Source organism: Rhineura floridana, chromosome 20 (assembly GCF_030035675.1).
Source record: "Rhineura floridana isolate rRhiFlo1 chromosome 20, rRhiFlo1.hap2, whole genome shotgun sequence".
NCBI classification, from domain to species: Eukaryota; Metazoa; Chordata; class Lepidosauria; order Squamata; family Rhineuridae; genus Rhineura; species Rhineura floridana.
Genome location: NC_084499.1, coordinates 8,973,717 through 8,997,826, shown reverse-complemented (window position 1 = coordinate 8,997,826; position 24,110 = coordinate 8,973,717). Strand labels below are relative to the sequence as shown.

Genomic DNA, 24,110 nt, shown 5'->3' with positions numbered 1-24,110 from the left:
CAACATTATTTATTTATTGACTTACATTTATAGTCTGCTTTTCTTGTATAAAAGCTGGGCCAGTCACCCGTTCACAAACTGACTCATTCCCAGAGTCAGTTGCCCAACCACACACTGTCCAGATCCAGGCCTGCTTAGCTGCAGTAAGGCAGCGACCTCACGGACTTTCAGACCATATACCCTATCACAGAAACGTACATGAAACTCCAACACTGGAGGCATTCAAGAGACACCTGGACAGCCACCTGCTAGGGATGCTTTAAGCTGGATTCCTGCATCGATGGTCTTATAGGCCCCTTCCCACTGTGTGATTCTATGATTCTGCTCTATGATTCTATAAAGAGTAGGGTAGGGATGGGAGACATTTTATAGCCCAAGGACCGCATTCCCGTCCGGACAACCTTCTGAGGGCCACATACCAATGGTGGATGGGGCCAGAAGGAAATATGGGTGGAACAGCAATAGTCAAATTTCCTTTTGTACATTAGGCAAGTTGCTGCATTGCCCTCTCTGTCCTCCACCATGGCAAGTAAGGGGCATTATTAGAGTTCAAGGACTCATTTAAAACCAGTTTTAAACCCTAAGTAAACATTGTCCTAGGGCTGGCTCCAGGTTTATGGGGGCCCTTTGGCACAGGCTATCAGTGGGCCCCTTGTCCCCTTGCTTTCCTCCTCAAACCACACTCCTCCTCCCTCTTGGCCCCATCCCCTTAAAGTAAAACAACTCCCAACTGGTATGGCAACCTCTAATTGTCAACATGAAAAATAGTGCAACATTTTGAATTTTTCAAATGATGAGTGCCATTTGTTCATCACTGAATGGAAACACCACTCCCTCATATCTAAAATCAACCAATCAGGTCTCTCTACTATAGTCTCATTTCACACTTCCCTTTTCTGTTCTTTCTTTTTTTCTTTCCTTTTTTTTTTTGAGATAAAAATGTAACATTTTTTTTCAGGCAAAGGACATAAGTAAATAATAGCTGATATGAAAGCAACATCCATAAGTTGGATCTACCACTGGGATTTGGCTGGGGCCAGTGAAGGGGCCCTATGAGCTCTTGGGCCCTCGGCTAGTGCCCCACCTGGCCCACTGCTGGAGCCAGACCTGAACTGTGCAATGCCCCCAAATTGGTTTGAGGGCAGGAACTGGGTTGGGTCGGCCTTGGACTGTCCCACATTGGATTCGGGCTGCTCTGAAGTGCTGGATTGGGTTTCAAATCAGAGTTGGGAGGGGGTGTGCAGAGCTCTAGACTTAAGCAGCAGTGACTAGGATGAAAGTAGAAGTGTTACAATTGTGAGCGTGCCTCCAACGTCCCCTGTGAAAAGCCCTGGTGGATATGGACAAGTAGGCAGGGAAAGAGCAACACATCACCATGGAAAGAGCCAGCAACAGCAATCAAGAAGGGTTAATAGATTTTTTCTGCATTATTAAGTCCTAATTTCTCATTTATTAAGCGGGCTCAATGTTCAAAGTCATCTTCCCTTCAGGGCATTCCCTGAAAATTAGCTCTCAGCTCTGCCCACTCCATCCTCAAGCGGATGCGCTCCAAGTAATTGCCCAGCGCCATTTCTCTCGCTTTCTCCTTCTCCCCCTTTTCTTTTGAAGGGAATGAAAGGAGGACAGGCTCTTTTATTGGTGTTGGGGGTGACTTTTTTAATCTTTTAATCTGTATTTTAATTTTTGTAGTATTTATTTTGTTTTTGCTGTGCTTTTCGTTGTTTGTTTGTATATGTTTTGTATTTTTATTATGATATATTGTATTTTATTTTGTTTGTTCACCGCCCTGAGAGCTATTTCGCTAAGGGCGGTATATAAATTGAAATAATAAATAAATAAATAAGGGAACACAGGTCTTGGGAGAGCTGGATGTGTTGCAAGAAAAGATTGTTGCACACTGTCTACTTGTGGGAAACCTCTGCTGGTGCAAAAGTGAAGATTCCCTTAAATTCAAGTAGCAGCTTCGGAGAGGTGACTTTGGCCAGGACCACGGTACAAAAGGAAGGCTTAGAAGAACTCCACAATTAAGAACTAGTGTTTCAGGTTGCTTCTAGATGACCTGCATATTTAGCATTCATCTTGATTTGTTTGCAGGGAGATTAGATGGTGCTGGCTATATAATAAGCATTGTTTCTGATCCGTTTACAGGGTGGTTAGATGATGATGCGTCAAAGCAAGTGTCGTCCCACACTTTCTAGTGCATTTCTCCACCGCTTTCATCACAAAGAGGCCAATCTTTGGCTTGTTACACGAGGCCTTCCAATCAGCTATAACTGTGCAACCTGAATTTGTTGGTATGCGATTGAATCCCATCCCAAGATAACAACAGCCAAGAAGCACCCTTTGGTTGGTTGTTCTCCTTCCTGACAATCCCATTTTCCTTTTGTGTCACGTCTTTTAAATTGTGCACCTAAAGGCAAATGCCATCTTATTACTGATTCTTACATGCTGCTCTGGGAGCTTTTTTTTGGCTGAAAAATGACTCCACACACACACGCACCTACAGTTGCATATGTGCTCAGGCTTTCCCTCAACTGCTATTTGCACAAGAAAAAAAAGCATGTTAATTGCATTCATGAAATTAAAATCACCTCTAGTTTAGCCCTTTGGTCTTCATCAGAGACTGGATTCCCGTTGCCTCCAGGATGGCTATGTATGGCTATGTATATTTCTGCACTCCTTGATTTACTGATTAGTTTTGCATCCCACCAGAAGACCAGCAGAAGCTGGGTGTACCATAAAGTCATACTATGCATGCGCAAATACACTGTCACAGATCAAACACCACAGAACTATATCAGACCATACAGAAGATGTCCAAGGCTGGCGCATGCAGCCCAATGAGGTGATAGAGACCTGATGTGGTAGAATGGACTTCACCACAGACTGCATGTAGGACAGAGAACAGAAAGCTGTGGCCCTCCAGATATTCTTCAACTGTTACACGCAACATCCCTAACCACTGGCCAGGCTGGTTGGGGCCGATGGGAGTTGGAGTCCAACAACATCTGGTGTAGGGGGTGTCACATTGGTGAATTCCCCTTTCCATAAAGTTACCATCAACAACATCTCTCTCCAAACAACAACAAACAAATAAACAACAACGGTGAGAAGGGTTCTGTCCAGGCCTATCTTTACTCTGCTAGTTTTCCACTTGCAGGAAAGTTTAAAACAAAGCAACAACAAAGAACATCCCAAAACTGTCTTTCTTACATGCAGCCTGAAGCGAGATAGTCCATTCTACAACAATGAGACTCCAGCAATACCTTCTACGGCATGGGTGGGGAGCCTCAGGCCTGAGGGCTAAATGTGGCCCTCCAGGACACTCTGTCTGGCCCTTGAATCTCTCCCCAAGGCTACACCCCTCACTGGCCCTGCTGTGCACCCTAAGTGTTTTTTGCCTGGCTGGAATGTGTCCTTGAGCTCCTCGTGCTTGTCTGGGTGGAGGACAGAGAGGGGTGCAGACTAAGGACAAAGGTAAAATTGGCATTTGTTGCTCTGTCTCCTTTTGTCTTTGGCCCTACCCTCCACTGGCATGCCACCCTTGGAAGGATGCCCAGAATGAAATGCGGCTCTTGGTCTGAAGAAGGTTCCCCATCCCTGATCTACTGGATAGACTATGCCTGTGTGGTCTGTGTGGTCATGTAGCATCACATCTCCCATGACATTGACATGTTGGTTGTATGATACACTCCCCACTTGCAGCCTCACATAGGTTGGCACAAGGACTATGATATGAGACAGAAAGGACAGTGTGCCCACTTAGGGCTTTATAAGTACTTATCAGCACTGAGAAAGTGGCACTGATGTGCCTTCCAGTGTTATGATTTTCAAGCTCTTTGGGGTAAACACATTTTTGAATTATTCTAATGAGGCAGAGGAGCTATTGGATGTCAAGAGACTGTAAGCTATATATCCTGGGAGGGTTGGGGAAGTGTGTGTGTGAGAGAGAGCCTGGAGTCTCCAAATGGGAGAATACTTTGGCTCATGAACAATGCATGCTCCCCAGAGGGTCCCTTGGCCTCATCTTCCTCTTTACTACCGTCAAGACAAATCCTTCATTCCTCTTGTGCTGTTCCCCAGTGGCTCTCCCTCCCTGCACTCTCTGCGCTGGGGCCTGATGGAATGCTTAGTGCTGTTGTCCATCGCCAGCTCTCATTACAAGCCAGTGCATATTTTAAAGTGTTGTGTCATAAAATCAGGAGCGTGAACAAGCCACAGTGAATAATTCACCATTGTGCCCGACCAAAATTAAAAATATATTTCACCGTCAAAAGCTCTGTGTTGCTTGGAATTTCCAGGGAGAGAAGAAAGAAAATAGGCTGGTTATAGGAGGTGAAACAAAGAAGCAAAACCCCATTTCCTTCCTCTGCATGCATGTAAAATCGAGGTACTCAGCCTATCACTGGCTCTTTGCTCAGAAAAGCACCATTGTGTTCAATGCACCTTGCTCCCAAGGTGTGCACTAAATTGCAGCCTGAAGCATCAGTCTATATACCCGGGAAGTGAACCTTGGGCCTGGGGGTCAAATGTTGCTCTTTGGGCCTCTATGGTTGACTCTCAAGATTCCCCACAGGCCACACCCCCTTCGCACTGGCTGCTCTCTCCTTGAGTGCTTCTGCTTGGTTGGAACGTGTCCCTAAACTGTGATAGTGCTTCTTACTGATCTGATGGAGAGGGGTGCGTATGTGTAGACGTCTCTGACTTGCATGGCTGGAACTGAACTTATTGTACAAGGGTAAGAGTCGCAATCATTGCTCTGCCCCCTTTTGCATTTGGCCCCACCCATCACTCTTATGTGACCTCTGGAATGTTGCCCACAATTGAATATGGCTAAGAAAAGGTTCCCCACCTTTATTACCCACACTTCCCTGGAAGTAAGTCCCACTCAACTCAATGAGGTTGACTTCTGAATAGGCATGTATAAGATGGGTTGGCTGGAGTGAGACAAAGCATGAGCCTGAGTTCAGGCATGATGGTTTAGCGCTAGGTAGTGCTACAGCAGCAGGACCAAGGGCGGAGTGCTGTGGCCACAAACATCACTCCGGGAACCTGCATGTTGCCTGTTTGCTCTAACCCAGTTTGGCTTAGCATTACATGCAAGCCGGGTCACAGCCACAGCAGCTCCGATCCTAGAGAACATGTTCAGGAGCTACTAATTTCTAGCAAAAAATTCCAGCACCTACACCAGGTAAGGAGAACATTTGGCCCTCCAGATGATGTTCCACTCTGACTCTCATCAGCCCTAGGCCAGCATGCCCAAAAGGTCTGGGATAGTGAAAGATGGAGTCCAATAACAACTGGATGGCCACAGGTTCCCTCTCTCTGGGGCCCTGAGCAATAGCAGTCAGGCTTTAAAAAGTGGCTGACTGTCATACCTCAGGAAGGATGCTATTCTACAAAATATAGGCAGCCACACTGAAGGCCCTGTTCAGAATTACTGTAACAGGAACACTGTGCCCCCAACTGCATGGGACAGTTCAGACAGTTGTATGGGAGGTGTATGCTGCAGGAACCATCCTTCAAATTATGAAATTCAGGCAGAGATTGCTGACTTAATTCCAGACTGTCAAAGATTTGAAGCAGTATGGTGCCTTTCTCCCCACTAAGGATGGGCAAATCTGTCTTTTTTGGTTCCTCTGTTTTCCAATCTTAAATTTAGTTCCCCACATTTTTGCAGTAATATGCGATTTTTTTAAAAAAAGTCCTCATTAAAATTCATTAGAATGTTACTGCTCATTATAAACACATTTCAGTATGCAGTTTTGACTACACATATTGGCAAGCAGTTTTGCTTAATATAATCACTTGTATACATTATTTTCACAACTTTTGCAGACTTTCACCAAATATATGTATTTCTGCACACACTATTTGGTTAGGATTGGAAAACTGCATTGCAAAATCTGGGACGTGTGAATGTCAAACAGTCAGTGCAATGAGAGTGTCGGTCTGGGACCTTGGAGATGAAGGTTTAAATTTCTGCTTGGCCATGAAGCTCACTGGGTGACCTTGGGCCAGTCACTGTCTCTCAGCCTAACCCACCTCACAGAGTTGTTGTTAGGATAAAAGTGGAAGGAAGAGAACCATGTCTCTATGCCTTCTTGCGCTTCTTGGAGGAAAGGTGGGATATAAATGTAATAAATAAATGACAGCTGTGGTGTGGTTCACCTGTTGGTTCAGGAAATGCAAATATGGCCCCATCTTTATACAGTCATGGCTTCCCCCAAAGAATCCTGGGAACTATGGTTTGTAAAGGGTGTTGAGAGTCGTTAGGAGACCCTCTATTCCCCTCGCAGGGCTACAATTTCCAAAGTGGCTTAATAATCAATCCCTCTTCCCAGGGAACTCTGGGAATTGTAGCTCTGTGAAGAAAATAGAAGCCTCCTAACAACTCTCAGCACGCGTAACAAATGACAGTTCCCAGGATTCTCTGGGGAAGCCATGACTGTTTAAAGTAGTATGATACTGCTTTAAATGTATAGTGCAGATGGGACCTGAGGGAGCTTCTCTTTAAACTGCAAACACAATCATATTTCTCCCCCCAACCCTACTCACCAACCGCCCCCACCTACCCCCACCCTGAATTCTTGTGACAAAGGTGCAAGCCCCGCTGCCACCTACCTCCCAAGGTGGCAGAGATGAGGATGTGTGTGCCGTACTTTTTGATGATGGTATCAATGAACTGCTGTGTGGTGGGCCTCCTGCCCAGCAAGCGGATGCTCCTCTGGAACTCAGGCATCAGGGGAACGGGGTTGCGGAGCAGGTCTCTCCGCTCGATGGCTGTGTTCCTCACCTTCCAACGGGCAAACTCCCTAAGCGACAACACAGAAACACGGCATAACTGAGGTTCCACGTTCAGATGGGAAAGGCAGATCACTGGGGAAAGGGCTTGCGGAAGGGAACAGAGGGGAAATACCGTGCCATGCCCCTGCAGAGATACACAGGCAAATTTCCGGGGGTAGACCTAAAAGGTTTGGAAGGAGGGTTGGAGGAAGGGGAGAAAAGGGGGAAAGGCAAAGAGGAGAAGGAAAGGTATTATTCTGATGCATATGGATTCATGCCGTACCAGCTCTGACCTAGATTGGAGGGAACTCGTCACTGAACATTACGCAGGAAGTGGGATGTTAGGCCAGATGAACACTCCATTGGAATTTTTCAGCAAACAACTGGGGAGATTTCCTGAGCTGTGCTCAGTGCCTATATCTCAGGGGCTGCTCCTGATCTGAGGAACTTGTGATCCTCCAGAGGCTGTTGTACTTCAGCTCCCATCAACTCCAAGCCACCATGGCCAAAACTCAGTGATGATGGGAGTTGGAAGTCCAAGGGTCACATTCAATGTTAGTCCTGCTTAAAGCAGACACACTGAAAAGGACTGACTGGTGGCACATGAACAGAATCTCATTACAGATTACGAGCTGGAGAAGAGCTTCTCGAGCAACCAGCACTTCGTTGGTAATACCTTCAAAATATTACAAGCTGGGCGAATTCATATTCTGAACCACATCGTTACAATTTTGGACAATGGACAGATTTCAGAAGGCAATTCACAAACAGGTCGTGTTAGTAATATCAATCCCAGTACTCTTATCCCACAACAGTGAATCCCAAGGGTTGTATGAAGGTCACACCTTCCTGAATCCTCTGAATGAAGATAGAAAAAGTGGCCAGATCTGTAGATGATGTCCCAAGGCACAGAGCAGGTAAGATCACCTCTTCCTTCTTTTCTCCTAATGACAACCCTGCAAAGTAGGCCACAGGTATCTCCATTTTTAGAAAGGCCACTTGCCCAAAGGCCTTCAGTGACATCATAGCTTGATGTCTGTTTCCACCCAGTTCCATATTCTCTCCACTGAACAACACTTTGCCCTTATAATATCTTATTATGTAAACTGACAGCTTCTTTTAAAAAAAAATTAAAACATTTGGCAATGTGACTGCTGAGTCAGCCATTTAAAACTGAATATAAAAAAAATAAGTGTCATTTGAAATGCCTGTTAGAATTACAGCCCTAATCCCTGAAGTTTACTGCCATCTCCCTCCTCCCAGGACTCCAACTATGCATTTTGATGTCAATAATAATTAAAAAAAAAAGATTTTTTTTTTAAATCCATTTTTGCCTCTAATACAGGAATATATGTGCTGTAAATATTTGTGTACTAAGTACTGTGAGCTGAATCCAGTGTTCATCCTATCCAGAGCCGACCCATAATGGGCACGATCCTTTAAATTTCAGTGGGTTTACTTCAAGCAGGATTAACGTTGGATACAAGCTCATTGCTTTTGCCATATTTTTGGCATCTCCCCTCCCAACATAGACGGTGCCACAAGAGCAGCAATGCAGCAACCCCCCCCCCAATAGTTCACCCCTTCCTTTCCCTGGTTGGATCACTTAAAATAAAGTCACTATCTATATTCACATTTTATCTACAATATACGCTGGAAATTAAAATAAGACTGCAACTCCAAGTCTACTTACTTAAAAAAGTGCATTGAGAAAATGGATTTGTGCTTCTCCTCTGCAAGGGATTTTAACATGAAATAGACAGTTATCTCTCTTTCAGAAATCTGACATGTGGAATAAAGCTTCCCCCTTCCGAAAAATAGAAATGGTGCACTTCTCCTCTTCTGCCCCCCTCCCCTAAATCTGATTTCAGGTGGCCCTGCTTTTCTGCTGCTGTGAAAGAAAAGTAGCCCCTGCAGGCATCCAAAAGTACCTTTCATTTCAGCTGCATAAGGAGCCGCCTTACCCTGAGTCGGACCATTGGTCTATCTAGCTCAGTATTGCTTACACTGACTGGCAGTGGCTGCCCAGGGTTTCAGCCAGGGATCTCTCCCAACCCTACCTGGAGATGCTGGTGATTGAATCTGAGACCTTCTGCCTGCAAAGCAGATGCGCTACCATTGAGCTATGGCCCTTCCCCTAGGGATGGGTACCTGAGTGGATGGCACGGAAAACTGACTAAAAATAGAAAATATGGTGCATTGTGGGTAAATGCAAGTCAATTGTGACACGGCAAATATCCCACTGTTATGCTTTGTCAGCATGCCCAGAAATAGCAACAAGCAAGCAAGCAAGCAAGCAGCTTGGGGAAGTGAAGAGGTTTTGCGGGGGTGGGTGGAGGGTGTCCAGCAATCTTCCCACCTCTGCACTGATGCATGCTCCAGCTTGAAAGTCAAGAACACCTGATCATTCCAAAGCCAACCAAAAAGTAGCTCAATGCAGTGACAGCAGAGGTGTGTGTTGAAACCGGGCCATTGCTAATTCCTTATAACGTGGGAGGTGGCAAAAGATTACGGGTGTTTGCAATGCACCATGAGTGAGTGCCCCATTCCCATAATAGAAGTGTGTAGCTTGTATTCCTCAGATGCTGGAGAGCTGTCCAGCAGGGCAAGGAGCAAGTTCTAGGGCAGGGGTGCAACCAGAGCTTGGAGAAGTTACTTTTGTTGAACTACAACTCCCATCAGCCCCAGCCAGCATGGCCACTGGATTGGGCTGATGGGAGTTGTAGTTCAAAAAAGTAATTTTTCCAAGCTCTGCAATTCCCATCATCCCTAGCCATTGCCCATGCTGGCTGAGGCTGTTCTACCAGCTGGCAATAGGCCTCGTGCTGAAAGAACATCTGTTTTAGGGCAAGGGTGGGGAAACTTTTACAGCCTGAGGGCCACATTCCCTTCTTGGCAAGCTGCTGGGGGCCACATGTGGACAGGTTCAGAGGCCTAAAGTGGGTGGAGCAATAACAACTGTACATTTGTACAACGGACTAGTTTCTACACACACTCTATCCTCCATCCAGCCATTCGAGCATCATTATCAGAGCTTGAGGACACAGTCCAGCCAGAGGGGAAAAACCAGGAGGGTTTAAATCAGGGCCAGTGAGGGGTGTGGTCTGGGGTTAGTCTCAAGGGCCAGATAGTGAAGCCCAGAGGGCCGTATTTGCCCTCCCTCCAGGCCTGAATTTCTCCGTCTCTGTTCTAGGGCAGAGAACAGTTTCTGAGTCAGCAGAAGAGTAGCCCTGCCAGGTTGCAAGAGTTAGACAAGAGGCTAGTCCAAAGAGGAGTTGCACCACCAACATCCAGACAGAAGAGGTGTTTTATAGCTAGCCGTGCTGCTCATGCTCTACCCGGTGTACTTATGAGGCCCATCCAGATCAGACGCAAGTGAAAGGCCTTTCCAGAGCTTGGGAAAGTTCCTTTTTTGAACTACAACTCCCATCAGCCCAATCCAGTGGCCATGCTAGCTGGGGCTGATGGGAGCTGTAGTTCCAAAAAGTAACTTTGCCAAGCTCTGGGCCTTTCTCAGATTGCACTGCTAGCAACAGGCCTTGTGCTGGAAGGCAAATAGCCTTGCTTCTAAATCAAGGTCAAGGTCTCCATTGGGGCCTTTTCTCTAGGCTGTCAACCAGTCCCCATGAAAGCTATGCCAACCCTAGCTCCCACCACAGGTATTGAGGCCTGCCATGGGATCCATGCTGAGATGCAAGGGATCAGGAAACTCAGCCACTCCCTTGGAGAATGTCCCTCCTGAGAGCTTGTGGGCCTGACAGCAGGTGCGGGAGGGGAATGGACCCTTCCTCTGCTTCCCCTTCCACAGTTTGCAGGGCCTGAGTGCAACAATGCTCTCCTGACTTGTGATTCCCTGCAACTGCTCTTCAGAGACATACCAATTCAGTGGATATACAACACAGCCATCATGGCTGGTAGCCACTGGTAGCCTTCTCCTCTGTGCATTCATCGAAACCTCTTTTACAGCCATCCAAAGCCATCACTGCATCTGGACCCAGGCTGAGTTTTGCCACTGTCATATCTAGTAGCATTGGAACAGACGGTGTGGACTTGAGATCTGCCCCTGAATTCCTCTTTGCACGCTCTGCATATCCTAGAATCACACTATGTCCCCTGGGGAATCAGCAGAATCTTCAGTTCAGATGAACAGGTAATGGAGAAAGACGTCTCTCTCCCCCTGAGAGCCTAGAGAGCCATTGCCAGTTAAGTTAGACTAAGGATACAGGAACCCATGGCCTCCCAATGTTGCTGGCATCCAACTCCCATCATCCCCCAGCCAACCTGATCAATACTCAGGCATGATAGGAGTTGGAGTTCAGCAGCATCTGGAGGGCTACAGGCTCCTTACCCCTATCTATGGAGATAACTCTGGGAGTGGAGGATTAAAATGGCAGTTGGTCCCTCCCATCCAATGCTGATGGGCAAGTCCCTGTTGTCTAACTTCACCCTTTAGATCTAGGGAATGGAACCTATTCTCATCCAGATGTGTTTATTTATTTAATACATTTATATACTGTGGAATGATTTGCATGTCTAAGTGGTGCACATGAACAACACCCAAACAGAAAATGAAACAAAATAGTTTATCATAAAATGACACACTGTGGGAACAAGAAATTCTTAGACCACATTCACACCATACATTTATTACATTTTTAATCCACTTTGAACAGTCATGGTGCCCCCCCCCCCCAAAAAAAGAAATCCCGGAAGTGTTGTGAAGGGTGCTGAGAGTTATTAGTATTCCCCCGCAGAGAGCAATGATTCCCAGAGTTCTCTAGGAAGAAGGACTGGCTATTAAACCATTAGGGAACTGTAGGTCTCACTTAACAGCTCTCAGCACTCTTCACAATTCATTGGGGGAAACCATGATTGTTTAAAGTGGAATAAGAGTAGAATAAATGTATGGTGTGAATGTGGCCTTAGTCATGCACCTAAAGTTCTGCAAGGAGGGCTCCTGTCTAATCTTAGTTGCAATGGAGGTCCATAGGCTTGGGCCCACCGCACTCTATCTATCTATCTATCTATCTATCTATCTATCATCTATCATCTATCATCTATCATCTGTCTGTCTGTCTGTCTGTCTGTCTGTCTGTCTGTCTATCTATCTATCTATCTATCTATCTATCTATCTATCTATCTATCTATCTATCTATCTATCTATCTATCTATCTATCTCCTGCCCTTCCTCTCAATAGGAGCCAGGGCGGCACTACAACCTGGCCAATGGGCAGAGATTATGGGAACAGGAACCTAGCAACATCTGGAGGGCCACAGCCTCCCCAGATCCTGGAGGGCTATAGGGACAAACACATTGACTAGGCACATGGCAGCTTCCCCCCCCCCAGCCCTGGAGATGCCAGGGATTTAACTAGGTCCTTCTTCATGCAAAGTATGCTCTCCCCTCAGGAACAGAGGAAGCTGCCTTGCTGGGGCTCTTCTGGGTCGCTCCCAGCCCTACCTAGAGATCTCCAGGATTGAACCTGAGATCCTCTTCATGCAAGGCAGTGCTCTCCCACAGAGCTACAGCCCTTCCCTTAGGCTATGGCTCCTCCCCGAGAGCGCTGACAATCCCTATCTGGGTTGCACGTGCGTGTGTTTTAGAGTTAGGGGCCTCTCAACTTGAATTTCTGGTGGGGAGGGAAGCATCAACACAGTGGTCTCTGCAGCCCTCTGGGACTGTTTGCCAGAGGGGAAGGGAAGTTGCAAGGATGTGACCTTCTTTCTTGTCACAGCAAAAGGTGATATATATTTTGCCCCAAGGCACAGCCAAACTAATGAGCTCACAATAAAGACTGCACAGATTTCAAGAAGGAAGGGGGCGGGTGATAGCGGGTGTCACCAGGGACTGTCAGAATGCTTGTTAACGCTGTGCTCCCTCAAGGGGACCAAGAACTGGGAAAAATGCTGAGGAGGAAAGATAAAGTTCAAAGCCTGGGGCACGGAGTTTGCCCTCCGGGGAACAGGCGATTCCAAGGGCACAGCCATATCTAACCAGAGTGAAGAATCTGGGAAAGAGAGGTCGTCGGAACAAATTAAATTGACTTCCAAACCGCCATACAGGCCGGAAGGAAGGAGGGAGAAAAGAAATTAGCCCAGCATGGAACCTTGGGGGCTGTTCGATACCATAAAAAGAGAGAAATTAAACACAGCAACTGAAGAAGGATCTGAGGTACGTTTAAAACAAAACGAAACCTAGAATGGTACTTGCGATGAATATGGAAACCCCAGGAAAACCGAACCTTGTCCTGCAGCTACTTCTGCATGGCCTCAGCAGCTGTCTTTTGCTCCCAGGCTAAGTGAATAAGAGTGGGATCGTGGCCACAGTTTTAGGTTACCCTTGCTACCCCTTCCTGCTTATTATTCAGGTTCCCCAGTGTCACCTAAGATGTACCATCTGCTCTTTGCCACCCACAGCCCGATCTGTCAGCCGGTGGCTTTTTCTACACATGCTCACGTCAACATTTTTCTATTCCTAGCATTGCCTCCTTTGCTGCTGGGTCAGCCTCCTACTTGCACAATTTGCCGCATTTAACACTACAGTGCCTGGGTGGCTTTCTTTCTGCTTTGGAAGTAATTGCAGAGAGCCCGACGGACAGCGAGGGTGCTTGCAGGATCAGAAAGGGTCCTTTACACAGTGTAGCGTATTGCTTTATGTCAGGGATTGTCAGTGTGGTACCTGTGGGCACAACGGCGCCCTTGAGGTCTTCTCCAGCACACATGAAGCCTCTGACCCACACACAAAAGAGTGGCACTGTTTCCCACTTCCTCTTTCAGCTCTATGTGCTTTTTGAGGCTCAGCGTAATTCTGCTGGGCCTGAATTTTACACAGATTCCTTGGGAAAGTGAAGTATGTGTACACATGATTTCTCTCTGCCTTTCCGTGTGTATGAGTGCTGAACTGGGGGAGGGAGATAGAAGTGACTAGAGGAGGTGGTGCCCACGGCACTTACTCAAAAATCCAAGTGTATCCGTTGGTCTAGAAAGGTTGGTGACTCCTGATATAGAATGTGCTGGCCACTGGAAGGTGTTGACCATGTTTCCTGGATGAGCATCTACCAAGCACAAAATATGGCTTCAATTTAAATGTTTTTTTCAGTCAGTAGAATCATGGAAAGGGCGTCAAAGGGCATCTAACCCAACCTCCTGTTGATGCAATAAATCCTGTAGGAAATCCACTCCACAACATCCTTTTCTAGGTAGGCTTATCTCTTAAGAAGATCAGAAGAGCCCCTATGGATCAAACTGAAAGGCCCTTCTTGTCCAGCATCCAGTTTACCACGCTGATCAACCAGATGTTTCTGGGAAGTCCATAAACCTGAAGGGGTCTGTAGGACCAACAAAAAGAACTGACATTCAGAGGTAGACAGTCTCTGAATTTCATTTAGCTGTTGTGACAAATAACTCAGGCTGTGGTTTGTATTCAGCCGAATCCCAGATCCCAAACCAAGTTGGGCCAGTCCAGGCTGATCTGGGATTTGGCCAGGTCGGGTTGAGGAATCCCTGGGTTGGATCAGTCTACCTGGAGCAAACCAGGGTTGTCAAAAATGGAGGGTGTCTGGCAGCAAGGTGGCAAGAAGATGTGCAGACAGCCTGGTGTCCACATGCTTAATTAGTGTTTAAAATCCTAATTAAACACTGTGCAGGACCCCTGAATCAGTTCAGGGCCTGAATCCGGGCCATGTCAAGCCCGTATTGTCCTGGGTTAGATCGGGACTGTTCCAAAGTGCTGAATTAGGCCCCAAATTGGATTAGGGCCCCATGTACAGCCCTATGAATAGCCATTAATAGGTTTGTCCTCCCTATATTGTCTCCTAGCCATTTATTCAGAGAACTGGACCAGGTGCCACAGCATTCCTAAGACCCTACCTCCCCATTAAGGCTCAAGTAGGCCAGTCATGGGGAACCTCTGGCCTGCAATCTTTACGAGAGCCTCCAGGCCTTCCCACTTGGCCACCTGCCAGACCATTGCTGCCAAGCCAGCCCCACACCACTTGTCCTGCACCTGTGGTCATATACGACATCACATATGATCTTGAACCCTGCAAGGAAATGGAGGTCACCTGACATCATTGTGACATCAGGTGATTGACATCTGGGTAGCCCCGCCCACCTGACCGTCTTTGCCCACAAGGGCTGATGAAGATCATGATCTAGACTGCCAGGCAGATCCAGTTCCCCACCCTCATATCGGGCCGGTGGGCCCCTTGAGATCCCCAGTGCTACGTTGTCTACCTCCCCTGAGGGTCGCTTGCTCAAACAGCATTAGTTAGGTAATTTTAGACTCTGGATTCAATGGTGTTACAAGCCCCTCCTCTTTAGATGGTAACGTGGGTGGGGTTTTTTTGTTTACTGTAAAATGTAGCAAGGCAATCCAGTGCATTTGAGGCCCCCTCTTGCTCATGCTGCTGAGTGGGTCCCTGGGCTTCTGCCCTCAAGACCTACCCTAATGATGCAACTGAGCAGCAGATCCAGCAGAAAAGAATATGGTCCAGCTTCTAACTTCCACTGGTTTGATCCGATTTTGGCTCTAGGCCATCTCCCTGACAGGTGATTTCTCTTCCCTTACTTTACTTGCACCATAAAATCATCTCAGCAGCAGATAATTAGGTCTGACTCATAAAAGGAGGCCAGGCTGTCTGAGCAGACAATACTAGAGTCAATATCATGCTTGTTTGGTTGGTTTTTTCCTCCCTTTCTTTTTCTTTTTTTTAAAAAATACGGTGCTGAAACCATCCACTTACTAAGAGCTGGTTCAAGGTCATGGCAAATCCATCTCCCTTTAGAAGTCATCTGCAACCCAATCAACATTTCCAAGACTTCCATCATATTGCTCTGTTCTCTCCTCCTTCTCTCCAGAAAAAAACACAGCATAAGGACATCAGAAGAGCCTGCTGGATCAGGCCAATGGCCCATCTAGTCCAGCATCCTGTTCTCACAGTGTCCTTCACTATTTATTTTATTATTTGGAATATTTTTATTTTTGTGTTTTTACTCTACATTTCTCCAAAAAACAGGGCAACTTCCAATAAATAATGGAAATCAAATATTTCTGTGGGAAACTTCAAAACTCACCAGAGTCTCTTACTCATTCCCAACGTGCTTTCTTTCTTTATATGCTTCCTTTAAGGACATCACTTGCTGTGCTTGCTACTGTTTGAGTCTCGAAAGAGTGACTTGTTTTTTTGCGTGTCAGGAGGCACATTTGGAGTTGTAGGCACCAATGGTTGCCATGGAGGTGTGGCATAACACAAAATGGCTGTCATAAGGGGGTGTAGGAGAGGCTGAGCCGGCACAAACAGGAATTGAGCAAGAAAAGCAAACAGTCTCACATGCACTGTGGATTTTTAAAGGAATATGTACTGAGACCTTTTGTGGGCACCATAGGAGGTGCTAGTGGGTACCTTTGGTGCCCAGGGGCAGCATGTTGGTGACCCTTGCAAAACCAGATGCATGCTCATCTGGGGATTAGGTTTGCCAGGTTCCTGGCTGGAGACCGATCCTGTATCTTTAGGAGAAGAGAAAGTCAGTCAAGTGCAGGTGTTCTTGCAACCCTGTAATGGGAAAAAAACCACAAGGTGGAATTCTCCCTTCCTCTTGCACAGCTTTTAAAGATACAGAAGACCTCTTGGAGGCTGGGCCTGGCAACCAAGAGGTCTTCTGTATCTTTCAAAGTTGGACAGGGGGAAAGGAGAATTCCACCTTGTGGTTTTTCCCATTACAGGGTTGCAAGAACACCTGCACTTGGCTGACTTTCTCTTCTCCTATACAGGATCGGTCTGAGGCCAGGAATCTGGCAATCCTACTGGGGATGCATGTGGTTTTGTGCCTTAAAGCAAAGCCAGTGTGGCCTCTGCATTCAACTTATTTATTTTCAAATCGTTTCTATCACTCCCTCTCTACCCATGAGGGTCCACAAAGTGGCTAACATCAATATAAAAAATTTAAAAGCACAGTCAATCAACAATATGGCAACTCACATAAATAAATAAATAACCGATAAGGCAACACATAATGAGAAAACCACTGCCGTACCAAGCAAAAGAAGCTGCTGCTGCTGCAGATACCTCTAAAACAACAATGAATCATTAAGACTGCAATCATAGGCACACTTACCAGGGAGTAAGTCTCAGTGAACTCAGTGAGGCTTAATTCCAAGTAAAGCTGCATAGGTTTATGTTATAAATTACTCTGAAACAGCAGCGTTTTTATCTGTGCTTGAATTAATAGGGAGTAGAGGATTCCTGGCCTCCTTAGCTACTCTTTCTATTTATTATTCATTAGCTTCCTTTCTACCCCACCCTTTATCCAAAAAGACTCTCAGAGCAGCTTATAACAATCAGTGCTAAATCAGTGCCTGCCCTCAAGCACACAATCTAAAAAAGTCACGGCACACAACGAAAAAGGAGGGGGAGGGAGGAGGGAAAAGCAAGCGTAGGCTCAAGTTCTTAAGATTACACTTCCTAAACTTACAGCCAATGCCATTGGTTGTTCTGGCTGTCTTGCCCATGATTCTTCCCGGACACGCTCTTCCCCACCCAGACAGACTATGGGAACGTGATTTGGCTAAAACTGGAGTCAGTGGGTGGATCTTGTAGGTTCTTTCCCTGCATCAATGGAGCACGGGTGTTTACTTTCTTCCCTAAATTCTAACAATGAGGGAGCCTTAGGAGTGTGTCTCACAATGTCAGGGCTACTAATTAGGGACTGTCCTGTGCCGAGTGACCCATTTCACCTAGAAGTCTCAGGATGTAGGGTTCATTTAAAAAAACAAAAAAGAATCAACCCTCTCCAGTTCCCGTTGGCCTCGTTCACGTTTAATACAAAGCCAAAGCCAAACCAAAAATGAAGAACCGTGTGGCCAAATCATTTTTCCCTGGTCCTGCTGCTGCTGCTCAACCCAGAACTAAGACATGGTTTCTCTTAGTGTTATGTGAGAAACCAGGCTCATAGTTTATCTCCCCCAGACAAACGATGAACAAACCAAGAACAGTTATCATCACAAGAGCCCCGTGAAATAGAGTAGACTGGGAACTGGTTACTGATCCAAAGTCACCCAGTGAGCTTCATAGTCAAGTGGGGATTTGAACCTTGGTCTTCTAGGTCCTAGTGTGACACTGTAACCACTGCACAACACTGGCTTTCTCTCCATTATGTAAATATGCACCCTCTTTGTCTTTTTTCCCCTGTGATGCAGCAAACCTTAGGCATAGCTTTTACACCTAGCTTCTCCCTCTCTGCCCTTGAATACTTAAAAGAGCTGTAGTCCTGGGTGGAAAGGAAGGAGATCAGACAAGCAATGGGACGATCCAACTGTCTACAGTTTGGGTAGTCGCAAAAGGCCAAAATAACTTAATGCAGGTATGAGGGACCTGTGGCCTTCTGGATGTTGCTGAATTATAACTCCAGTCATCCCTGACCATTGGCCATGCTGACTGGGGCTGATGGAAGTTGGATAAATAACATCTAGAGGGCACCATGGTGGCTACCCCTACTGCACCATAAGTGTTACTTATGAAGTGTTATGAAGTTACATCCCTGACCTTTGACCAGGCTAGCTGGAGCTGAAGAGGTCTGAAGTCCAACAACATCTGGAGGACCACAGGGTCCCCATCCCTTTTGTAGTGAGAACTGGGTTTTAAGTAGCTGGAGGGTACGTTACTTCAAAGCTATACTATGCACCAGTGGAAGTAGAAATAGTCCATTGTAATTGTATTGTTATCAGGGAATTAAAACCATCCCGGAGATCCTTCTGGACTGAAACAACAAAGAGTCTTAAAGACTAACAAATCCATTGTGGCATAAGCTTTTGTGAACTGAAATGTGGAATTGAAATAAAATAAACTAATGAGTAAATAATATCCACAAATTTCCCTAATCCCCTTTTTATCTTGTGACAGTAGATTCTGTAGCCTAATTCTGTATTGGGTGAAGAATGACTCACTTCTATCCTGAAACTGCCACTAATCAAGATGCATCTTGTCCAGGATTCTGTTTCTGATGTGGACCACTGAGATGTTTCTTGGAAGCCCACAAGGAGGCAACTGGAACATAGGAAGTAAACTGCCTTATACTGAGTCAGACTATTGGACCATCTTGCTCAGTACTGTCTACGCTGAATGCCAGGACCTCTACAGGGTTTCAGACAAGGGGTGTTCCCTGCCCTACCTTTGAGGAAAGACAAGTGCTAGAGCACTTGTTTTGCATGCAAAAGGTCCCAGGTCCAATCTCAGTATGTCCAGGTAGGGCTAGGAAAGACCCTTGTCTGAAACACTGGAGAGCTGCTGCTGACCAGTACAGACAATGCTGGGATAGACAGACCAGTGTTGTGACTCAGTGTAAGGCAGCTTCCAGTGTTTCTAACTGGCGGTGCCCGGATCGGGGGCCCGGATGAGAAAGGTCCGGTTCGGAATAAACCTCCCCCCTGGGATAAAAACCAAAGAAATGATGAAATTTTAAAAGGGGTAGGCCTAGAAGTAGGCATTGTGAGAGCAGGGGCACAGGATATAAATTCAGAAGAGCAAAATTACCACAGGCCTAACCACAAGTGCCAAAGACACTTGAAGAGAGACACTGCTTACAAGTGCCTGTACGCTAATGCTAGGAGCCTGCGAACCAAGATGGGAGAACTGGAGTGCTTGGTCTTAGAGGAGAGCATTGATATAGTGAGCATAACGGAGACCTGGTGGAATGGAGAAAACCAGTGGGATACGGTTATCCCTGGATATAAACTATATCGGAAGGACAGGGAAGGACGTATTGGTGGCGGAGTCGCTCTATACGTGAAATAAGGCATTGAATCCAGCAAGCTCGAAACCCCAAAAGAGGCAGACTCCTCCACAGAATCGTTGTGGGTGGTGATACCATGCCCCAGGAGGGACTTAATACTGGGAACGATCTATCATCCCCCTGATCAAAATGCTCAGGGAGACCTTGAGATGAGATATGAAATTGAGGAAGCATCCAAACTAGGAAATGTGGTAGTAATGGGTGACTTCAACTACCCAGACATAGACTGGCTGCATATGTGTTCCAGTCATGACAAAGAAGCAAAGTTTCTAGATATTCTAAATGACTATTCCCTAGACCAGTTGGTCATGGAACCGACCAGAGGGACGGCAACCCTGGACTTAATCCTCAGTGGGGACCGGGACCTGGTGCGAGATGTAAGTGTTGTTGAACCGATTGGGAGCAGTGACCACAGTGCTATTAAATTAAACATACATGTAACTGGCCAATTGCCAAGAAAATCCAACACAGTCACATTTGACTTCAAAAGAGGAAACTTCACAAAAATGAGGGGATTGGTAAAAAGAAAGCTGAAAAACAAAGTCCAGAGGGTTACATCACTCGAAAATGCTTGGAAGTTGTTTAAAAACACTATATTAGAAGCTCAACTGGAGTGCATACCGCAGATCAGAAAAGGTACCGCCAGGGCCAAGAAGATGCCAGCATGGTTAACGAGCAAAGTCAAGGAAGCTCTTAGAGGCAAAAAGTCTTCCTTCAAAAAATGGAAGTCTTGTCCGAATGAAGAAAATAAAAAAGAACACAAACTCTGGCAAAAGAAATGCAAGAAGACAATAAGGGATGCTAAAAAAGAATTTGAGGAGCACATTGCTAAGAACATAAAAACCAACAACAAAAAATTCTATAAATACATTCAAAGCAGGAGACCATCTAGGGAGACAATTGGACCCTTGGATGATAAGGGAGTCAAAGGTGTACTAAAGAACGATAAGGAGATTGCAGAGAAGCTAAATGAATTCTTTGCATCTGTCTTCACAGTGGAAGATATAGGGCAGATCCCTGAACCTGAACTAACATATGCAGGAAGGGATTCTGAGGAACTGAGACAAATAGTGGTAACGAGAGAGGAAGTTCTAAGCTTAATGGACAATATAAAAACTGACAAATCACCGGGCCCGGATGGCATCCACCCGAGAGTTCTCAAAGAACTCAAAGGTGAAATTGCTGATCTGCTAACTAAAATATGTAACTTGTCCCTCAGGTCCTCCTCCGTGCCTGAGGACTGGAAAGTGGCAAATGTAACGCCAATCTTCAAAAAGGGATCCAGAGGGGATCCCGGAAATTACAGGCCAGTTAGCTTAACTTCTGTCCCTGGAAAACTGGTAGAAAGTATGATTAAAGCTAGATTAACTAAGCACATAGAAGAACAAGCCTTGCTGAAGCAGAGCCAGCATGGCTTCTGCAAGGGAAAGTCCTGTCTCAGTAACCTATTAGAATTCTTTGAGAGTGTCAACAAGCATATAGATAGAGGTGATCCAGTGGACATAGTGTACTTAGACTTTCAAAAAGCGTTTGACAAGGTACCTCACCAAAGGCTTCTGAGGAAGCTTAGCAGTCATGGAATAAGAGGAGAGGTCCTCTTGTGGATAAGGAATTGGTTAAGAAGCAGAAAGCAGAGAGTAGGAATAAACGGACAGTTCTCTCAATGGAGGGCTGTAGAAAGTGGAGTCCCTCAAGGATCGGTATTGGGACCTGTACTTTTCAACTTGTTCATTAATGACCTAGAATTAGGAGTGAGCAGTGAAGTGGCCAAGTTTGCTGATGACACTAAATTGTTCAGGGTTGTTAAAACAAAAAGGGATTGCGAAGAGCTCCAAAAAGACCTCTCCAAACTGAGTGAATGGGCAGAAAAATGGCAAATGCAATTCAGTATAAACAAGTGTAAAATTATGCATATTGGAGCAAAAAATCTTAATTTCACATATACGCTCATGGGGTCTGAACTGGCGGTGACCGACCAGGAGAGAGACCTCGGGGTTGTAGTGGACAGCACGATGAAAATGTCGACCCAGTGTGCGGCAGCTGTGAAAAAGGCAAATTCCATGCTAGCGATAATTAGGAAAGGTATTGAAAATAAAACAGCCGATATCATAATGCCGTTGTATAAATCTATGGTGCGGCCGCATTTGGAATACTGTGTGCAGTTCTGGTCGCCTCATCTCAAAAAGGATATTCTAGAGTTGGAAAAGGTTCAGAAGAGGGCAACCAGAATGATCAAGGGGATGGAGCGACTCCCTTACGAGGAAAGGTTGCAGCATTTGGGGCTTTTTAGTTTAGAGAAAAGGCGGGTCAGAGGAGACATGATAGAAGTGTATAAAATTATGCATGGCATTGAGAAAGTGGATAGAGAAAAGTTCTTCTCCCTCTCTCATAATACTAGAACTCGTGGACATTCAAAGAAGCTGAATGTTGGAAGATTCAGGACAGACAAAAGGAAGTACTTCTTTACTCAGCGCATAGTTAAACTATGGAATTTGCTCCCACAAGATGCAGTAATGGCCACCAGCTTGGATGGCTTTAAAAGAAGATTAGACAAATTCATGGAGGACAGGGCTATCAATGGCTACTAGCCGTGATGGCTGTGCTCTGCCACCCTAGTCAGAGGCAGCATGCTTCTGAAAACCAGTTGCTGGAAGCCTCAGGAGGGGAGAGTGTTCTTGCACTCGGGTCCTGCTTGCGGGCTTCCCCCAGGCATCTGGTTGGCCACTGTGAGAACAGGATGCTGGACTAGATGGGCCACTGGCCTGATCCAGCAGGCTCTTCTTATGTTCTTATGTTCTTATGATCCTAGGACTTTCTGCATGCAAAGCTATGGCCCTTCCTACTCGCTGTGTGGTTTGAAAATACTTGGAATCAGTTGTACATCATTATGTGTGGGGAAAAGATGGCTGCCCATCTATGGCTTACAGGACTCATAAGAAGCTCTCCAATACTATCCAGCTAAGCAACCACAACATCAGTGTCAGGAGGGCAGTTCCAGGGCACTGACCCAGCTGCTCCTGGGGCCTAACAGGGGCTTCCCTCAGATCTCAAAGAGTAGAGCTATCTAGTACTAGGGAAGGCACTCCTGCTTGGAACCCAAGCCATTTAGGGCTGCAATCCTATACATACTTACTTGGAGAATCTCCCATTGAACTCATTGGGTTGTATTCCTACAGCCTGGAGGGCACAGCAAGGCAGATAAATTGTTTCAGTACCACAGAGAACTCCAAGGGAGGCATTTCTCCAACAAGGGCTGGAGGTGAACTGTGGCCTTTTGAGGTTCTGAGTTGTATTCAACTAAGTCCTACTCAGAGTAGACCCACTGAAATAAATGAATCTGTTAGACTGTTCATTAGCTTCAATGAGTCTACTCCAAGTTGGACTAGCATTGAATACCACCCAATGTAGCTTGCTTTGGAGTAGGCATGTAAAGGATTGTGCCCACTTAGCCTGGATTCAACCCATGCCATTTTTGTAGGGACATCTGCTTTTGAACAAAGAACCACAAGTGAGTGAATATGAACTTTAATCACCGTCTCAGCTATCATCCAGAGTTGTAAGTGACCTTCAGGGTACAACTGAGAGTTCTGACCGATATAACACTTTACTTATTTATTTGCTTGTGCATATTTCCTTTTGATGGAAGGAGAGGGGAAACCACACCACAGAATTAAAATGCAAAATAAAAATAAAATACAGGAAAACTAAATAAGGTCTCCTTGTTTGCTTGACCCTGCAAACCCATAATGAAGAGCACAGTTTGTTCGAAGCAAGAGCCTTTTGGTAAGCTACATATTGTACCCAACTGTACTGGCATGCACAATTTTGGACATCTACTGTCCTCCATAGCTGGCAGTTTAACACAGTCATTGAGAATATAAAAAGTGGGCAAAAAAATTTGGTTATAATATACAAATGGATCAATGGGAAAATATGTGGAAAAAAGGTTTGAAATTTACATTATGCTATAATCTTAAAGAATTTTTTTATAAAATGATGTATCGTTGGTACATGACTCCAGAACAGTTGTCAAAAATGTATAGTAATGTGTCTAATGTATGTTGGAAATGTAAACAACAAGAAGGATCTTTTTATCATATGTGGTGGTCGTGTAAACAGGCAAAATTATTTTGGGCACAGATAGGTAGGATGATGCAAAAAATCTTAAAGATAAATATTCAGTCAAAGCCAGAATTTTTTTATTGGGTTTTATGGATAAACAAAAGGAAAAGAAATATGGAAGAATAATATTATATATGATTACGGCAGCAAGATTATTATATGCACAAAAGTGGAAAATGGAATTAATACCAACAACGGAAGAATGGCTATTGAAATTAATGGACTTAGTAGAGATGGACAAATTGACATGCCTTCTCAGAGAAAAAACGACAGATACATTTCTTAAGGAATGGAAGCCTCTTTTGGACTTTTTGTTGAAAGAAAAAAATGAAATGATGATAATGGGATTTGACGATTAATTAAGATAGACTATGGAAAAAAGTGAATTTCGTATGTTTTAGGGGACAGGTTTG

General features: G+C 45.4%; 1 protein-coding gene across 6 annotated transcripts in view; it reads right to left on the bottom strand.

The window, feature by feature from the left end:
• The window catches only part of BRINP1 (BMP/retinoic acid inducible neural specific 1), a 140,245-nt gene that overhangs the window by 38,683 nt on the left and 77,452 nt on the right, over positions 1 to 24,110 (bottom strand). Inside the window, exons 1-2 of one of the 6 annotated variants that reach the window (XM_061603776.1) lie at positions 22,709 to 22,781; positions 6,625 to 6,815 (exon numbers count right to left, since the gene is read on the bottom strand). In XM_061603776.1, the coding sequence (XP_061459760.1) occupies positions 6,625 to 6,742 (118 nt within the window). In that variant the 5' untranslated portion in view covers positions 6,743 to 6,815; positions 22,709 to 22,781. Of the gene's footprint in view, positions 1 to 6,624; positions 6,816 to 13,739; positions 13,808 to 15,530; positions 15,621 to 15,861; positions 15,989 to 16,902; positions 16,990 to 22,708; positions 22,782 to 24,110 lie in introns of those variants that run through there. The other 5 variants (XM_061603773.1, XM_061603772.1, XM_061603775.1 and 2 more) reach the window with 5 other exon arrangements.